General features: G+C 43.2%; 1 protein-coding gene across 1 annotated transcript in view; it reads right to left on the reverse strand.

The window, feature by feature from the left end:
* SND1 (staphylococcal nuclease and tudor domain containing 1) overlaps positions 1–20176 on the reverse strand; it is a 447074-nt gene extending 426898 nt beyond the window's left edge. Inside the window, exon 1 of the mRNA XM_010378725.2 lies at positions 19812–20176. Within this exon, the coding sequence (XP_010377027.1) occupies positions 19812–19889 (78 nt within the window). The 5' untranslated portion in view covers positions 19890–20176. The remainder of the gene's footprint in view (positions 1–19811) is intronic.
* Positions 20177–20438: the final 262 nt, after the last annotated feature.

Here is a 20438-nt window from a genome sequence, read left to right on the forward strand (position 1 = left end):
TAAGTGACAGATAAACTTCATTCAGTCGTGAGTTACGGTGCTATTGGCTCTGAGTTCCAAGTTAAAGTATCAAAAAAATATATTAAACAAAGTGTCTTTAAACAGAGGCACACAAATAGCCAAGCACAGTGGCACCTGCAAGTAGTTTCAGCTACTTGGGAGGCTGAGGCAGGAGAATCACTTGAAGCCAGGAGTTCAAGGCTACAGTGTACTATGATGATTCAGCCTGTGAAGAGCCACTCACTCCAGCCTGGGCAACATAGAAAGACTCCACCTCCAAACAAACAAACAAACAAACAAACCAGGAGCGCGCACATAGAACAAGGGCAAGTATTGATCAGTTGATGAAAATGCGACCAGAAGCTTGAAGGGACCTAAACATTAATACTCATAGATTCACATTGTTTGCAACTTTATAGAATATAACTACTGTGAATGAATAATGATTGGATGTAATAAACACAGAGAGGATGATAAGGCAGTTTAGGACTCTTGGTAAAGGGAATACAGGAGTTATCTCTATTATTCTAACTTTTCTCAAAGTTTAAAATTATTTCACAATAAGAAGTTTTTTTAAACACCTTTCAAGATACTTGAAAGGGGCCGGGCGCGGTGGCTCAAGCCTGTAATCCCAGCACTTTGGGAGGCCGAGACGGGCGGATCACGAGGTCAGGAGATCGAGACCATCCTGGCTAACACGGTGAAACCCCGTCTCTACTAAAAAATACAAAAAACTAGCCGGGCGATGTGGCGGGCGCCTGTAGTCCCAGCTACTCTTAAGGCTGAGGCAGGAGAATGGCGTAAACCCGGGAGGCAGAGCTTGCAGTGAGCTGAGATCCGGCCACTGCACTCCAGCCTGGGCGGCAGAGCGAGACTCCCTCTCAAAAAAAAAAAAGATACTTGAAAGGTGTTTAAGGCCAGTCCTTCCTCTCTCCATGCACATACAGCTTCTAAGAATTTCAATATCAAACTATTATGATGTTGCATGGACCACACATCTTCCTGTGTGACCCATGCACTGTTTCATTATCTTTTCCAAATGAAATAAAATGATAGACGCTTTCAAATCACAGAATTCAAACTTTCTGAGTGTGCTGTTCAAAAAGACTACTGCCCCAAAAAAGATCTTGGGTTTTAGAGATATCCCTTTTCCTTCCTATGCCAATTATCTCATGGTTTTTTTTTTTCCTTTTAATTGCGTATAAACGTGATCTATGGTTGAGTGCAATGGCTCACGCCTATAATCCCAGCACTTTAGGAGGTCAAGGCAAGAAGATCTCTTGGAGCCAGGATTTCAACACCAGCTAAGTCAACAAAGTGAGACCCATTACAACAGCAAAATTAAAAATAAAAATAAATAAATAAATGTGATCTAATTAGGTGTTATATTCAGAAAAGCTAGAAACCCCTTAGTGTGTCAAAAGATTTGAGAAACAAGTCATGGAAGTTCAGAGTTAAAGTAACTGAGAACTTTCTATAAGAGGCAAGACCATTAAATCTATTTTTGGTTTAAGTGAAGTTTTCTAATCTAGCTGCAAACCCTTTACTCTTGAGAGTTGGCTGTCTTTATTTTCAAAAAAGAATCATATTATCAAAAACAATGTGTGAGAACCAGGAGCAGTGGCTCACATTTGTAATCCCAGCTACTCTGGAGGCTGAGGTGGGAGGGTGGCTTGAGCCAAGGAGTTCAAGATCAGCCTGGGCAACACAGGCATCTTAAAAAAAAAAAAAATTAAAATTAGGCTAGGCATGGTAGCTCATGCCTGTAATCCCAGCACTTTGGGAGGCTGAGGCAGGCAGATAACCTGAGATCAGGAGTTCAAGGCCAGCCTGGCCAACATGGTGAAACTGTCTCTACTACAAATACAAAAATTTGCCAGATGCAGTGGCACATGCCTGTGATCCCAGCTACTCAGAAGGGTGAGACACAAGAATCACTTGAACCCAGGAGGCAGAGGTTGCAGTGAGCCAAGATCACGCCACTGCACTCCAGCCTGGGTGACAGACTCTGTCTCAAAAAAAAAAAAAAAAAAAATTAGAATTAGTTAAATAAATAAATAACAATGTCTAAGTCCTCCAGTCTAAACTAGAAACAAAGAGAAAAGATGCTTTGAGAATGCCAAGAGAAATTCTCTATGTTAATCTTCAAGATGCTGAATTTTATTTCCCTTTTTCCTTATCAAATCCTAAGACTTCCTCCTCCTGTCCCTATACCTTTGATCTTCTCTAAAATATAGGCTGTCTGGATCAAAACGCAAAGGTAATAGAGTAATATTTTTAGCCAGCACAATACATGGAGGGGACAGGAAGGAAATACTATTACACTGTCATTGCTAGCAGTGTAGGCATTTAGATGTATTTTTGTTACCATGGTATTGGATATAGGCTTTGGGGTAAATCTACTGAGAGAATCTTGCCTAGGAAGCAAGAACAAATATGAGACTTGTGGAGAATATAATCATAGAAGAGATTATAGCATTTGCTCAGACACCAAGTACCCCTTTGGAGCATATAGGTAGTGACTGAGGAAAGTGGGAAGACAATTGAATATTGAACAGTTAATTAAGAGATTCTCCGAAGTGCTCAGGGATATCGTATAGATTTGAGTGGTTTTGGTTGAGAACAGAGTAGGCTTGACAGCTCACAGGAAATAATCAATTGAGTGGTTAGAAATGAGTTAGGTAAAACATTACTGAAGTGGGTAACAAGAGAAATTTGACATACTGTCAAAAGGGAACCGCTGGCCGAGCGTGGTGGCTCACACCTGTAATCCCAGCACTTTGGGAGGCCAAGGTGGGTGGATCACCTGAGCTCAAGAGTTCGAGACGAGCCTGGCCAACATGGTGAAACCCCATCTCTACTAAAAATACAAAAATGAGCTGGTCGTGGTGGTGGGCGCCTGTAGTCCCAGCTACTTGGGAGGCTAAGGCAGGAGAATCACTTGAACCCGTAAGGCAGAGGTTGCAGCGAGCCGGGACTGTGCCACTGCACTCCAACCTGGGCAACAGAGCAAGACTCCATCTCAAAAAAAAAAAAAAAAAAAGGAGGGAGGCACTGCTGAGGGAAGCAGACTGGAGCAAATGTTGTCAAAGATAACAAACTACTGAGGGGAGAATGCAGTGATGCGGCGACAAGTTGGAGTTGCATTAAAGAGGGCAGAGGGAGAAGGTGGGACAGGGTACTGCACTATGAAAATGGAGAATCCAAATGAGGGGAGAAAGAGGTGAGGGCATGCTTGTCTAGAGATCATGCCGTGGGAGTGGAAGGTCCCAGAGACATTTGGGCCACCTCTTGTCATTTGGCAGAGAAATAGGTAAAGCAGCTGTGAGTGCAGCACATGATCTTAGCGGTTCAGCTTTCATTCACTTGAGCAAAAATCCACTAAGCTATGAGCTGTGGTAAGGACAAGAATTGTTTTTGTCGTCTCCTGAGTCTAGCACTGTACTCGACATACAGTAGAGCCATTTATTTATTCAAAAACTACTTATTTGTTCCTGGTCTTGTTCTGGGCTCTGGATTTACCATGGTGAATAAGACAGATATGATCTTTGCCCTTACAGAGCACCCAGCATAAAGAGGAAGACTGATACTAAACAATTATTCTCTTATGTAATATTGTCACAAGTTCTATGGGAGAGAAGTACGGTGTTCGTACAGCATGGCAATCTGATCTACTCTAGGGTTTAGGCAGTCCTCTTTGAGGAAGGCCAAAGTTAAGGCAGAATTTGCTGGAGAACATACGTTCCTGAATGAGGAAGTTAGAGTGGGGAATAGAGGCAGGGAATTAATGGACAGCACTTCTCAGACTTTACCCTGCAAACATCAGTCACCCGGAGATCTTGTAAAAATGCAGATTCTGATTCATTAGGTTTGGGGTAGGGTCTGAGGGTCTGCATTTCTAACAAGTTCTCAGGTGATTACTGTTCTACAGTCTCCTTCAGAAGATCTCTGCACATGCCTCTCTTCAATTCTGCCTTTTTCTTTTGTTTCTATTGAAAGATGATGGGATTTAACTGAGTCATTTTTCTTCCCCTGAGTCTGCAGCCATGTTGACTAGCAGTCATATAACTTAACTCTTCAGTGCTTTCAAAGTATAGTTGATCAACAGCATTTTACATACTGGAAAACAATGCAGTCACTCAAAACACCAAATTCTACACTCTCTGATTTTGACATAAAGACCTATTCTAAGCACTGTATGTGCCTATGTCTGTAACACAGATGTCTTCTTGTGCCTGTCACAAGTGGGATTAACAATTCCAAGGACTGTGCTTTCTGAATATTTTTTGACGACTGATCTGTAATATTGTTTACCAAACAATGATGGACTCGGCCCTAGTCTAAAGATTTACTTTGGGCACCACCAGAAATCCGTTAAGTCCAACAACCCTTTCCTTTAACTGGGACCCTTTCCTCCTCCACAGTTCCAAGGCCCAGAGAAAGGAGAGAAGCACAACAGCTACTGTTCCTGGTCCAGGGACAGAGGAGAGCAGCTACTGCGTTACTAGCCACAGTGGCAAGGCTGCTGTCATCTCATCTCTCCTCCTCACAGCACTGCCATCACTGTGTGCCTGAGTGAAATATACTGTACAAAATATCAAATCATAATAAAACGATAAAACGTGGTAGGGGACCTGTATACCAGATACAACTAAAAGAAAGCCGACCAGAAATATCTTAGAGAAACGAAAATGACTGCATTTACTCTTCCTCAGGTTTGTCCCTGTAAAGTCATGCACACTTTTCCCTAAACTTGACCTAGAGAAATAGTGATATTAAGCATAATACTCAGTATTACTCAGAATGAATCATCTCTAAAGAATGTCTAATATACTTACTCGGGTTTATATACACAGCTGACCACAGAGCTTGAGGAAATAAGTCAGCTTCTATGATACTCATGAGAAGCATGACTTTTCCCCATTTATTTTCCAAACTCAAACAGGAAATTCTTCCTATTTGAAAAACTGATAGTCAATTTTAGATGTCAAAATCAAGTACAAATCACAAGTCTACCATAAATGTTTTAAAGTCATTTATTGCTGAATTAAGGTACCATCCTAGGATTTGCCTCATTATTAAAATCCTAGGGAGGTTATCATAAAGGAATAAAAACTCAAGACCCTGGTCATCTAACACAGCTGGCGATGACAAGAGAACTGGTCATTCCTTCCCCACCACGATGTCAGTGTCCCTGCCCCTTCCCACCCTCTGTCATCAAACACAGATCTGCACACATCAAGATATTAAACAGGCAGCTATATCAGCACAATCTGGAACTTGCTTATGATCCCAGCACTGCATAAAAGAGACTGCTCATCCATTTTTATTAAAAACATTCAGAATATTCTACCTTCCCTATGCTATCACTAAAGCGCAGCTCTGTGATTGTCCACACCTTTTTTTTTTTTTCTTTTTTGAGGGGGGCACTCTTTCCAATGAATAACAGATAATTAAATTATTTAACATATAAAGCAGAGATTTCAAATAAAGTTTATGGACAGCTCAGACTCAGGGGCCACCTTTACTGTATGCTTAGTGTGCCATCAACCACTTCCAAGAATCAATTTTCTGAGGCCCTTTTCCTCAGATAATCAGAGTACTGAGCTGATTATTCTCTCTACATTGCCTTTCAGCTCTCCTCCTGTTGATAATCAAAGAAATACATTTTCTCCTACAAACTCTCATTAAGAACACCAATATGGGAACTCTTAAGGATTAAATGGAAACCAAGCAGTCCGGGCTAGCAGGCCCACACCGCCTCACTTGTAATATAATGGCAAGTTATTATCCAGAGCTACAGTTCAGGGGCCGAATACAAGAGCAGGGTGGGCTTAGCCAGGAGCTGGACCTGTGTCCCGCTGAGAGCTTGTGGGGAGGTCTCAGGAGATTCTAAAGCCCTCACAAGAGAGCAGCTTAACAAGGTAACTCAGCTTTTAAGTGATAGAGGCAGCCTCTTGGCCTCTGGGCTGTGAAAGGGCTCACCTGCCAAGAGCAATAATTCAAGTAATTACCACACACAATAATATATCACCATGGGATTTCAGGACCCAGGTATTTGGGAGTGTCCCTCTACCTTACACATGGGGAGGAATAGAATGCACCACTTTTCTCATTAAAACCTGTGACAGAGTCCTGATAGGCAAGCAGATAAATTTCACTTGGCACAGTGATTCTGCTTTGGGTTATTACCAAAAATTTTTTTAATGTCCTTGTATTAAAGGCTATAAAACAGTGATTTCCCCTCTCCTGGAACAGAATTCCTAAGACTGAAAATAACATCACATTAGTTATTTCAGAGACTGGACACAAATATCTCTAAATCGCTCCCTCCCACCACAAGACTCCACTGCAGTGGTCCCTATACCTATCACCACGGCCCTCCTTGAATAAAGTCTGCCTTACCATCTTTAACAAGTGTCATGAGTATTTTTTCTTTCATAGTGACTTTCCATTTTCAATAGTGAAATTTAAGTTGCCTTTAAAAATAAAATTACTTAAATCTTAAAAATTGTTGACTGTCAGCCGGGCACGGTGACTCACGCCTATAATCCCAGTACTTCGGGAGGCCAAGGCGGGCGGATCACGAGGTCAGGAGATTGACACCATCCTGGCTAACATGGTGAAACCCTATCTCTACTAAAAATACAAAAAAATTAGCCAGGTGTGGTGGCGGGCACCTGTAGTCCCAGTTACTCGGGAGGCTGAGGCAGGAGAATGGCGTGAACCCAGGAGACAGAGCTTGCAGTGAGCCAAGATTGCGCCACTGCACTCCAGCCTGGGCAACAGAGAGAGACTCCACCTCAAAAAAAAAAAAAAAAAAAAAAACAATTGTTGACTGTCAAAAAGATTTCCAAAACTCAATGAAGTGATATGTCAAAGCCATTGTCGGAGTACAGAAACATGTGAAGCCTGGGAAACTTTGGGTAAACCAATACCAGGATTAGGATGAGCACTTCCCAATACCCAGAAAGGCTGCAAACCAGATCCCCTGGTCCAGTGACATCTCCTCAAACAACTCTAAAAAACAAGTGTTCTCCATGCCAGATAGTGTCATTCTTACTACCACCTACCACCCTGAAAAGGACAAACAACTGTTTTGTTTTTCTTCTCTAGTCACATAAACATTTCTGATACCAACTGTGTGAGGGTTTTTTCCCACATCAAGCAATCCTCTAATTCTCTGCAGACACCAACTGGGTGTTCTACAACTCAATTCAATTCAATTCAGACACTGTCTTCCTGGAATTCGTGTCAGATCCCACAAGCTAAAGGGGCCATCACACAAGACTCCCCCCACTGCAGATGCCAAGTTCAAGCCACCCTTAATGACTGACCAGCTATAAATTAGGGGTTCTCATGAGCCTCTTCTCAAGTTCATTAATTTGCTAGAATAGCTCACAGAACTCTAGAAAACAGCTTACTTACTAGTAAGTAGATTTATAAAAGTATACAACTCAGGAACAGCCAGATGGAAGAGATACCTAAGGTAATATATGGGGGGCGGAGTGCACAGCCTCCATAACATCTCTGGGCACAACACCCTCTCAGCACCTCCCCCTTTTCCCCAACCCCAAAGCTCTCCAAACCCCATCATTTAAGGAGGTAACACAGGCATGATTTATTAAATCATTGGCCATCAGTGATTGAACACAATCTCTAGCAACCAGGCCCCACTCACACTTAGGAGCTTCCCAGAGTCACTCATTAACTCAAGTGTGGTTCAAAGGGGGCTTGTTTGCTGGGCAGAATGGCTCACGCCTGTAATCCCAACACTTTGGGAGGTGAAGGGACAAGGATCACTTGAGCCCAGGAGTTCAAGACCAGCCTGGGCAGCATAGAGAGACCCCCGTCTCTACCAAAAATACAAAAACTAGCCAGAGGATCCCTTAAGCCCGGCAGGCTGAGGCTGCAATGAGTTGTGATCGCACCACTGCACTCCAGCCTGAGCAAAAGAGTGTGACCTTGTCTCCAAAAAAGCAAAAAAGAAATGACTAGAGTTTTAGGAGCTCTGTGCCAAGAAGACCACAACCAGATATATATTTCTTTTTACATCACAATATCACATACCACCTTCTTATCCAAGAAGAAAAAGGAAAAAGAGGAAAAGCTATGAGCCTGCAAATAGGAAAAAAGTCAGACTTCTCTCACGTGACTTTGCCTCTCAACTCCACCTGTCATCTGCACTTTAGGAAGTCAAAAATGTCCTTAGTCATGGAACTCTCCAGAACCCAGAGAAAACAGACAAAAAGCCAAAAAGGACCTACTCCATCTGTCAGTACTAAGACCTTAAGACACCTGGGGTTGGCAGGGGCGGGCAACCAATTACTAAGTACAGTAAGGCCAGGTGTGGTGGTTCACGCCTGTAATTCCAACATTTTGGGAGGCCGAGGTGGGCGGATCACAAGGTAAGGAGATTGAGACCATCCTGGCCAACATGGTGAAACCCCATCTCTACTAAAATACAAAAAAAAAAAAAAAACATTAGCTGGGCATGGTGGCATGCACCTGTAGTCCCAGCTACTTGGGAAGCTGAGGCAGGGGAATCGCTTGAACCTGAGAGGTGGAGGTTTCAGTGAGCCAAGATGGTGCCACTGCACTCCAGCCTGGAGACAGAGAGAGACTCCATCTCAAAAAAAAAAAAAAAAAAGAAAGAAAAGAAAAAAAAAGAAGTACAGTAGGCCCTCACATCCGTGGATTCAACCAACCATGGGTCAAAAATATTCAGGAAAAAAACAGTAAGAGTAACAATGCAACAACAAAAAAAATTTAAAAACAATAAAATATAGCAATTATCTACATAGCATTTACACTGCATTAGGTATTATTAGTAACACAGACATGATTTAAAGCATACAGGAGCCTGGGCACAGTGGCTCACACCTGTAATTCCAACACTTTTGGAGGCTGAGGTGGGAGGATCATTTTCAGCCCAGGAGTTCAACAACAGCCTGGGCAAGATAGGGAGACCCCATCTCCACAAAAAATGTATTAGCCAGGTGTGGTGGCATGTACCTGTAGTCCCAGCTACTGAGGGGGCTGTGGTGGGAGGATCACTTGAGCCCAGAAGGTTGAGGCTGCAGTAAGCCATGATTGTGCCACTGTACTCTAGCCTGGGTGACAGAGAGATTCTGTCTCAAAAAATAACATAACATAACATAACATAACATAACATAACATAACATAACATAACATAAAATAAAATAAAATAAAATAGGTTGTGCACGGGTTATGTGCAAATACTATCCCATTTTATACAAGGGACTTGAGCATCTCCAGATTTTGGTATTGGGGGCTTGGGGAAGTCTTGGAACCAAATACCAAGGGACAACTGTAATTATTTACCAAGGCCCAGGTGCTGGGTGGGCCCTGTGCTCCATAGAAAAGGCAAAGTGACTTTCAGGAATAGTCTTATCGGGGAAATAAAACTACCAAGCATAAAAAAACTACTGAGTAATGAACTATTAAGCAGTATTTTACCCTAAATTTTATCTAACATGACACCTGTAAGAAATAAACAGGTAAGGTACAAGTAAAGCACCCCAACCACCACTAAAAACAAAAAAGGTTACAAAAAAAGTACCAGTGGCTGCACTTTTAGAATCTATCTTATACAAATGCTAGCATCAGAGCACAGAGATATACAGTTCTGTCAGTGCAATAGTGCTTAGAATTATGAAAAGCTAAAAACAACATACATCAACAGAAAAATAGATAATATACATCCAAACTGTGGAATACCGCTCAACCATTAAAAAAGAATGAGGTAGATCTATGACAGAAAGATAGTCATGACAACTTACTAAAATAAGAAAATTGCCAAACACACAGAGATTGACCCTATTTCAGTTTCTTCTAAAAAGCAGGAGAGGGTGTGTATCTGCATGAAACATTCTGGAAGCAAATATACTGTTGACATTTGCTGGGAGTATGAGAATGAATGGTAGAAAACTGAGGGGCAAGGAGGGCAGACAGAGAGACTTTTTTTTTTTTTTTTTTTTGAGACTGTGTCTCCCTCTGCTGCCCAGGCTGTAGTGCAGTGGCGTGATCTTGGCTCACTGAAACCTCCACCTCCCGAGTTCAAGAGATTCTTATCCCTCAGCCTCCTGAGTAACTGGGATTACAGGCACGCACCACCATGCCCGGCTACTTTTTGTATTTTTAGTAGAGATGGGGTCTTGCCATGTTGGCCAAGCTGGTATCGAACTCCTAGCCTCAAGTGATCTAACCACCTCGGGTTCCCAAAGTGCTGAGATTACATGCGTGGGCCACCATGCCCAGCCAGGGATTTTTGTTTTTGACTTCATACCTCTCTACTGCTTGAAATTTTAACAGCAAGTTGAGTATAGAAATACCAATTATTCAATTACTAATACTGGATGACACACACCCACCTGAACGTTTTGAAGAAATTCCAGAATAAACTGGAAAACTATTGACCAAAATGAAAAAAGGCCATCAAGGGAACTGTAAATGTGACCCCTAATCATAAGGACTTCATAAGACCTGAGAATTATTTTTACTTCCATATTAGACAAGCTAGTGAAATATAAAGACTAAGACCACTGAGTAGATCATTTGCGGTTTTAGTGCTGTTAAGAATGGGGCCTATGAATAAGAAACAGGAGAGATCCAAAAGGCCTAAGGATGAGGCTCCTCAGGATTGCAAGAACAGAAAGTGAGGAATGTAAAATCTTAGTTTTGTAAATGACACTAAAGACTTCCACTGAAATAATGTGCCAAGTTATTGGTGCCAAATTATAGGAAGATCCTGGGAATCTATGCAAACAGAAGGAAAAGTGGCAGATAAGTGTTAAAATGAGCATATGGCCTACATCAGGCATATAAAACAACTTCTCAGCTGTCAGCTGTGACCTAGGAATAGGATCTGCGTCACTATAAGTGGACCCTGAGGACCCCAGCCCAATATTGAGCCACAAATTAAAAACAAAGTGTCCTGGGAACCATCAAGACAAATGCGAAGAGAGAGAAACCACTATCCTCCTCTCATAAAATTCTGGTGCACCCACCCCCACATACATACATTTCATTTATCATTCATGTCCTGCTCCTTCAACTACAAACAGTACAGAAGACAAGATCAGTGGATCTCACATGCCAGCCCGAGATCAATCCCAAACTGATTCTTTCAGAATAGCCTAGGAGTGGCTTTTTTTGAAAATGACCTTTCCAGGCCAGTCCCAGAGCTTCTAATTCAATGCCTGGGAAAAGTCTTCTAGGTTGTCCTGATGTGATGACCTGTTTAGGAAATCACTGGGCTCCTTTCTCTCACTCTGAATCTACTCCCAAAAAGGATTTAAGGTTTACCATTAAAAAAAACTCAAAAGTAAAGAAACCATGTGAGCAACTGCCAAGAATTGATTTAAATGATTCCTATACAGGTTGAGCATCCCTAATCCAAAAATCCAAAATCTGAAATGTTTTGAACACTAACATAATATTCAAAGGAAATGCTCATTGGAGCATTTTGAATATCAGATGTTCTGGCTCCAAGCAAGAACAGAGCTCAGGACCCTATTAGCCTGCACACTCCCAATGAAGAGCAGGAAAAGATAGACTCTCCCTATGAGCCAGGGGCTCCCTAAGTTCCCTCCTCTCCCCTTCCTTTCTCAATTCAAGATCTGCTGCACCAGGAAAATGTCAGGGTGTTCTGAAGCAGAGATAGGACTAGGTGAATAAAACCCACCAGAACCATGTTCCTCTGGGTCTCAAGCAACACTCCCACTAGTTTATCCTAATACACTACTGAAAGGAAACCAAGGACTCCCCTTACTTCTATCTACCTTCTATCCACTCCACCATTCAATTATTTAGTCTCATTCTAACTCACTGGTCTTCCACACCAGAAAACCATATTTCCACTAACCCACTTTCTCAAAATGAAGATTTTTAAAAAAAAGAATAGGAACAGAAAACCTGCTTTATGCAAGATAAGCAGCAATTCAAAGTCAAGCCGTTAAGGTATGAGATTTCTCAGCTTTGTTTCAGCATGCCTAAATGAAATGTAACACAGGGTTTCTTATAAAATCACAGCCTTATGGGACTGGAAGATGCTTAGAGACAATGCATCCAGTAACCTAATGTTAGGACAGTTTGAGGCAGAATATCTTACCCAACATTACCCAAATGGCAGCACCCAGGCCAGAACTTGTGTCCCCTGACTTCTGGCCCAATGGTCTCTTCTCTCTGCCACGCTGCTTCCCAGGGACAAAGTTAATAAATTAGATTACTAACTTTAAGCACAGATTCCTTAAATCTCCTTTATTCCTCTTGTTACACATGAAGTTGGTGCTACAAGACCATCCCAAGCAGACTACTGGCCAAATAAACAGAACTGAGAACTCAAGGAGCCTCAAAATTTGTTGAGGAATAGGGAGGAGATGGTACCTTAAATCACACATGATAAGCATATAAGTGAAGAAAATGTGCCAAGCCAGTTTATATCATAGATTACACATTTCAAAAACGGCATCTGAAAATGACATCAACATTTTAATTAGTTTTATTTTTCCCATAAGTTGCTTAACTTCCTAACTTTTAAAAAACACCAACTGAAACCACTGTTCATTTTCTCTTAAACATTAGAGTGAATAAAAAGATTATTAATTTATCATATTGAGTCTAATGAAAATAAGTGAAATCCCGTAACATTCCATCTATATCAAATGTTCACAACCTGTGATTCCACATAAATTTCTGCTGTAAAAGCAAAAAGCCTATGTCAGTCTCCCAAGAGAGGAAGTAGCAACAGAAACCAAGTGTGTACCCATCTCCCAGCAAGAAATAAGAGGAAAAGCCAGATAAGCCCAGTAACACTTGAATCCCTTTATTGCATTTCTTTTCCCTGATACACCACAAAATTTCCTACAGTATGTACCTATGTTCTTCTTGGAGAAATGAAATAAATCCAAAGACCAGACTCCCAAGGATATCTACCATGCCCCTGTTAGAACCATATCTGTCAGATGGGTAGCTAGCCTATGCTCAGAAGTGAGTTGACAACAGGCCTTAGATAACCTTGTTACCTCAGTTCAAAAACCTGGCCAATTTTCTCTGCTAAACCTACAAACGGAAACCACAATTTTCACTTGCTCCCCAAATTTCATCCTCGAAGTAAACTGGGGCATAGACTTCACCAAATCATTTGCCCACTATTGCCAGAACGAGTCACTGGCCTCAGAAGTTCCCACCCATGTTAATGAGCCACAGGGTATGTGAGCCAGTTCTTACCTGATAGTTTTGATCCCTGATGCATGCTACTTTGTTTTTCACTAACTAGGCAAAAAAGTACTGCCAGAGGCTACAGCCGCAGTAAATTCCACCTAGTAACAAAATGCTAACAGAAACATAAACAACAACAAGTTCTAGATGCTATTTAGCTCTTATTAAGCCTACTCTTGGCATTTTTTTTCATCCATGTTTTTCCCTCAATTAGAAGAAAAATAGTGACTTTGGGAATACACAGGACTAGCTGATAGTCAGAAGATCTTAGTGTTAATCCTATTAGAAACAAGCCTATGACTAAGTATTTTTTCTTATCAGTCTCCCATTCTTTTTTTTTTTTTTTTTTTAGACAGAGTCTCACTCTGTCACCCAGGCTGGAGTGCAATGGCCCGATCTCAGTTCACTGCAACCTCCACCTCCCAGGTACAAGTGATTCTCCTGCCTCAGCCTCCTGAGTACCTGGGACTACAGGTACACGCCACCATGCCTGGCTAATTTTTTGTGTATTTTTAGTAGAGACGGGGTTTCATCATGTTGGTCGGGCTAGTCTCAAACTCCTGAACTCAGGTGGTCTGCCTGCTTCGGCCTCCCAAAGTGCTGGGATTACAGGCATGAGCCACTGTGCCCAGCCTCCCATTCTTAACATTTATTCAGTGTACTTCATGTCACTGATTAGCCAGGTATGGTAGCACGCACCTGTAGTCCTAGCTACTCAGGAGGCTGAGGCAGGAGGATCCCTTGAGCCCAGGAGTTCAAGGCTGCAATAAGCCATGATTGTGCCACTGCATTCCAGCCTGGCAACTAAGTGAAATTCTGACTGAAAAAAAAAAAAAAAGAAGAAGAAGAAGAAATCATCAATGGTGGAAACCCCAGGGGCTTTGCGCTTGCTGTTCCTTTGGCCAGGAACGCACTTCCTTTATGGTTAGTATTTGATGTCCCTCAGATCTCAGCACAAATGCCATCTTCTGAGAATTCTTTCCTAAACACAGTATCTAAAGGACCCACCCTCTCCCTTACTACCAACCACTCTGTCCCAGTTCCCTACCTGGTTTCACTATCTTGTATGATCATGCTTATTTCTTGTTAACTTCTTTATTGTCTGACTCCTCCATAAGCCATAAGGACAGAAATTTGATCTACTTTTTAAATTCTGTTTCTCCAATGCCCAGAGAGAGCTTGACAGATAGCAGATGATCAATAAATATTTGTTCAGGAAAGAAAGGAAGTATAATTGCTTCTGATTCTGTTTCATTAGTTACCATACTGCTAACATAACTAGAGCCAGATCGGTGCTTCCTTTTGACAGAAAAATGACAGAAAACCTTTAAGACACAGTAAAAATTTAGTGTTCCTTTACTTACAATCTTGATTAAAAGCTACCAGGCTTACCTGCTGGGAAATGGGCATTTTAAGACCTACAGGGAAAAGCCTTCCATACTGGCCTATCTACTTCTTTATAAATGGCCCTTCTAAAATATTGTTATTCAGCTACCTTACCCTTTGGAATAGTAGAAGGATATTTCAAGTAGCTTAGGAAAGGTGGGTTTTGTTTGTTTGTTTTTTCCTGAATTGGGGGAACCCACCCCCAATATTTCAACATAGCCGGTCCCTCTGTTCGGGGTCCCTGACTTCCCGCAACATTCCTGCATGAGCTAAGTACACGTAGGAAAGAGCAGGTCAACAAACTACTCTACCCCCACTGAACTTTTCTTTTTTTTTTTTTTGAGACGGAGTCTCGCTCTGTCGCCCAGGCTGGAGTGCAGTGGCCAGATCTCAGCTCACTGCAAGCTCCGCCTCCCGGGTTTACACCATTCTCCTGCCTCAGCCTCCCGAGTAGCTGGGACTACAGGCACCCGCCACCTCGCCCCGCTAGTTTTTTTGTATTTTTTAGTAGAGACGGGGTTTCACTGTATTAGCCAGGATGGTCTCGATCTCCTGACCTCGTGATCCGCCCGTCTCGGCCTCCCAAAGTGCTGGGATTATAGGCTTGAGCCACCGCGACCGGCCTGAACTTTTCAAAGACACACATTTCATAGTTCAGAAACCCAAGGGGCCAGGCACAGTGGCTCACATCTGTAATCCCAGTACTTTGGGAGGCCAAGGCGGGCAGACAGCTTGAGGCCAGGAGTTCAAGACCAGCCAACATGGTAAAACCATGTCTCTACTAAAAATTCAAAAATTAGCTAGGCATGCTGACGCACACCTGTAATCCCAGCTACTCAGGAGGCTGAGGCAGGAGAACGGCTTGAACCCAAGAGGTGGAGGTTGCAGTGAGCCAAGACAGTGCCACTGCACTCCAGCCTGGGCGACAGAGCGAGACTCTGTCTTAAGAAAAAGAAAAAAAGAAAAGAAAAAGAAAGAAACCTAAGAAACATTTAGCTATAATGAACTAAATTATAGGGAGCATTTCCTAGAGGCTGTACACTGAAGGAATCTCCACTAAGTTACCCAGCAAGAAGTCTACATCTTGCTTTACAAAAACCTGACAGCACAGCCGGGCGTGGTGGCTCAAGCCTGTAATCCCAGCACTTTGGGAGGCCGAGACGGGCGGATCACGAGGTCAGGAGATCGAGACCATCCTGGCTAACACGGTGAAACCCCGTCTCTACTAAAAAATACAAAAAACTAGCCGGGCGAGGTGGCGGGCGCCTGTAGTCCCAGCTACTCAGGAGGCTGAGGCAGGAGCATGGCGTAAACCTGGGAGGCAGAGCTTGCAGTGAGCTGAGATCCGGCCACTGCACTCCAGCCTGGGCGACAGAGCGAGACTCTGTCTCAAAAAAAAAAAAAAAAAAACAAACAAACAAAAAAAAAAAACAAAAACAAAAACAAAAAAACAAAAAAAAAAAACCTGACAGCACAAGTCCCACTGAAGGAGAAAATTATGGCCCTTTCCTCCCTTGTGTCAATTTGCCTTGGTCACCCAGTGAGAATCATGGTTCTTAGTATAAAACAAAAGACTGGCAGAGGCATTCCTTTCCCCTTCTGAGGCAATTAAGTGGGTGGGGGAGGGTAAGTGGAAATGGGAACTGGGATTTGGCACTGTCCGTCCTCCCTTTAGCCTTCCACACCATAAGCAGGATAAGATATGCTGCCTCCATGACTGCTTTCGATAAGCATATAAGATTCAAGAATTCAAGATTCATTCTGCTGTTGCAAACGCTTGACAAGAAATGTGAACATATCCAAAGAGAAAAGAACAGAGAGTAAACCAGGTCAGTAAAACCAGAGAAAATAGCCATCTCTAAGCTAAGCGGGGGTGACTCGATTATACTAAGTACCCCAACACTTCTCCCAACCTCATCTACTTAACATCTGCTGACAATATTCTGTTGCAGTTAAAGAATATCAAGCAAATTATTCAAAGAAACCCAGATTTTAAATCCTTCAGGGTTTTGAGAAAATAAGATCTGATTTGATAGAAGACACATATTTATCCAGGTTATATTTTGGCCACCCACATATTTCGGAGTCTCATCCCAACTCAGAAAATACAAATCCATCTTCAGTTTTTCCATCATCCTTACTGATTTTTTCTGTAACAGAACAACTCCAAAATATCTGTATCAACTTACTGTCTACTTCCTCCTTAAATATTCCAGAACCAACTCTGTTCCTTCACCCCCACTCTCAAGAGCAGACACAGGTGTTAACATCACCCTCGTTTTTTAAAAATTAGTCAAAGTGTTTTACAACTGGATTCCCAAGTTCTTCAACCTTAAACAAAATAATGTAGGACTTAATAGCATAGCAAAGCAAGAGACCAGAAGAAACTTGTACCTCTCACGGCCCTACAACACTTTCTTCTGCCAAAAAAGAGGAAGGACTATTCCTCTTTACAGCAGCAAACTTCAACCCTAGACAATTTCAGACCTTCAGCTCAGCCTGAGTCCAGATAAATCCAAAGAGTTCACAATGAAAAGCGTAGGTCAGTGTTCCAATTTCTACCTCTCTCCCAAAAGGCAGAAAAGTAGTGTCTCCTGTTTTCCTATTCATCAAACTATTTCTTTTTCACTTTCATCTGTCACAGAGCTCCATCTTCCTTTGTAGAGTTCTTGCAAAGCAGTTCCTAGTAGCAATGGAAACTATTACTCTCCAGGAAAATACAACTTTGCTTAGCAGAAGAGCTTCACACAGAGCAATTTGCCAGTGGTCAATTTTTCATTCCAGACAAGGCTTCTAAGCCTGGCACAAATCTGCCTGTCACTCTGCAGTTCACTCAGCTTCCCTCCCCTAATCCCTGCCTGTAACTCACCCATCCCCTGTAGTGTGGTCAGAGAAGGCAGTGCAATCTATACTCAGTATGGATGGCTCAAATCACTGAATTGTATATGCCACTTCCCAGACTCAACCATCTTCCACACCGTACTCCTATGCGAAGACCATAAGCACCAAATGAAGTCACTTACCATAACAGCGGCTCCGGGACAAAACAAAGAATAACATCTCATCTTTTCTCAATTATAGACAGCTTCACTTTCCTGCAATTTGCGGCTATGCATCACTGGCCCCACCCTCCATGTTATAAAGTAATACCCTGGAGTCATGAAGTCAGAGACATCATGCATGATATTGAAGAGCATGTGCCATGGCAGACAGACTCAGGTTCAAGTCTCAGCTCTGCCTCTTATTACCAATATAAGGTACCTATCCTTGGGTAAACTATTCTTTCTAAACCTCAAATTACACATCTGTAAAATGTACCTGACAATCGTTATTTACTTGTTAGGTATTATAAGTGAGACAGTATGAGCAGAATACTCAGCACAAGACATGACAATAAACACGTAACTGGTGATATTCAGTATCCCTGGGGGTAATCTGTGGGCAGTCACTGTACAGAACCCAGATGCCCTAAAAGCCTCCAGCACTGGCAGAAACAAAACTATGTTCAGCCTCATTCTATTCCCATTCCACAAATGAGACCTTTAAGAACAATTTAAACCTCAGCAAGGAGAAATCTCAGAAAGATCTACTCTTTCTTACTGCCAAACCCAACATGGGACAGCCAAGAGATGTTTTTGTTCCTATGGTGAAGGGAAGATCAGTGCAAATGAAAAAGCTAATGACAGAAGAGCCACTTTAGGATAATCCTTTCATGAGTCAGGTCAGTATTTCAGAGGAAATATACATGCGGATCTTGGAAATTCTCTTCTCATTCAGTTTCTGATCAGTTATGACCCTCCATTATACATAAACAAAAGGAAAAGGCAGTATTGAAAATCCCAAGAATCGTGGCTGGTAGCAGACTATTACCTTAAGAAATGAGCACATGGAAATTGGGAGAGGGGATCTTAAAATCGGCTTTACACACACATAAGCTGCAGAACATTTTAATCTTGTGAAAGATCATGGGGTAATTAAATGAATTTTTTTAAAAACTGGGTCTTGCTATGTTGCCCAGGCTGGTCTCCAACTTCTGGCCTCAAGCGATCCTCCTATCTCGGCCTCCTAAGTGCTGGGATTACCAGCATGAGCCACCACACCGGGCCTGAAATAGAATTTTTCTAAACTTTCTACAACAGCTAAACTTGTGGAGCTTTGAGAGAAAGCATCACACAGGATATTTGCTGTTGCAGATGGAAATGTCAGAACCGCAGTGTGAAACGACATCTAAAAGTTTACAGTCATCATAAACCAGAAAATTTGGTAAAACCAAGAAATGTCAGGTTCCAAAAGTTGGGAGGGTTTTGGGGAGGACAACTGGGAGCTGGTGATAAACTGAATTGATATTATCAAATTATCATGGAGCTAGGAGTAAACTGTAAAAATAAACTTTGCAGGTTCAAATTCAAAATTTAAGAATTTTCAAAAAGTTGACGGTATATAAAATCAGGCAGAATCTATAGTGCTATGAGCACTAGACTAGGAATCTAAACACTTAGGCTCTTGTTCTGGCTCCAACCCAAACCACCATGTGACCTTAAGCAAGTCACTTGCCTTCTTCAAGCCTATCTCCTTATCTTTAAGGGACGGGAGAACAATAATGATTACTAAGATTCTTGCCGGCCTAACCTTTTAAAAGTCAAAGGCACACAAAGATCATGAGCTTTCAGGTCTACACAAAAGGTGGAGGGAAAGAGAGGAAAAGAGGGCCACAGAGTGAGAAAACTTGGGAGTCAAGTAACAGCGTTTGTGGGAACAGAAAAGTTTCATGATGGCCAAGTACTCGTAGAGAAGAGCCGATGTCAGGATCTCGAAAAACTGCTAACTACTCAGCATATGTCAAAATGAACAGAAAGACGGGGGATGGAAGGACAGATATCAACGAATTGTCTCTGTCAATCAATCAGTAATCGATCTGTCCTGGTAAACAGCCAGGAGATCCGAATGCGGCAACCTCGGAAATCACTGTGACCCCTGATGTCAAGGTGTCCGGGAGGCAAGGAACAAGGGGACTCCGTGTCTGCTTCCGTCTAGTGAGAGGATTCGGAGAATCGATGAAAAGTGAGGAAGGGGGCAGAGGAAAGGGGATCTGGGACACGGAGCAGGCTGGCGGGAGGTGGAGTCAATGCCTGACTCCCGCCCGAAGGCAGGCAGAGGGGTCGGTGTCCGGGGCCCGTTCTCACCATCTTGACGATGCCCCGCTGCACGGTGGGGACCGCGGGTCCCCCGGAGGAGCCGCCGCTCTGCGCGGAGGACGCCATGTGTGGAGATGCAAAGGCAACGAGTGGAGCGGCTGGCCGGACTGGAGGTGTCAATGTGGGTGTCGGTGTTGGTGAAAGGGAGTCGAGGCGAGGGGCAGGCTGGCTACCAGCTGCGGAGGGTGGACGGGACGGACTCGCCGGGCGCTCACAGGAGCAGCAGCAGGACTCGGAACGAAAGAGACGCGATCTCCGCAGCCGCCACACGTTCTACTCGCCGCGCAAGCGTGCCAGAGCGCCACCGCCCACCGGCCAATTAGCGCCCAAAGCCCGCCGGACCTCAGGCCAATAGGCACCCTGGTCGCTGGAGCCCCGCCCCTTGGTCCCCAAAACGGTGGCGAGTTCCAGGAAGCGCTGAAAGAGTTGATTTGCGAGGATGGGCTAAGTATGGGGCGGGACTTCCGGGGCAGCCGGCGTAGGTAATGTCGGGAGGTGTAGTGGGAAGGAAAGGACACGTCAGCATCTGGCCGCGGGGCGCGGGGGGCCATGGGAGCCCCAGGGGCGGAGTCAGTTGCGCCCAGGGGCGGAGTCAGCTGCGCCCTCTGGCCTGAC

The sequence above is a fragment of the Rhinopithecus roxellana genome, chromosome 6, assembly GCF_007565055.1.
Source record: "Rhinopithecus roxellana isolate Shanxi Qingling chromosome 6, ASM756505v1, whole genome shotgun sequence".
In the NCBI taxonomy this organism is placed as follows: domain Eukaryota; kingdom Metazoa; phylum Chordata; class Mammalia; order Primates; family Cercopithecidae; genus Rhinopithecus; species Rhinopithecus roxellana.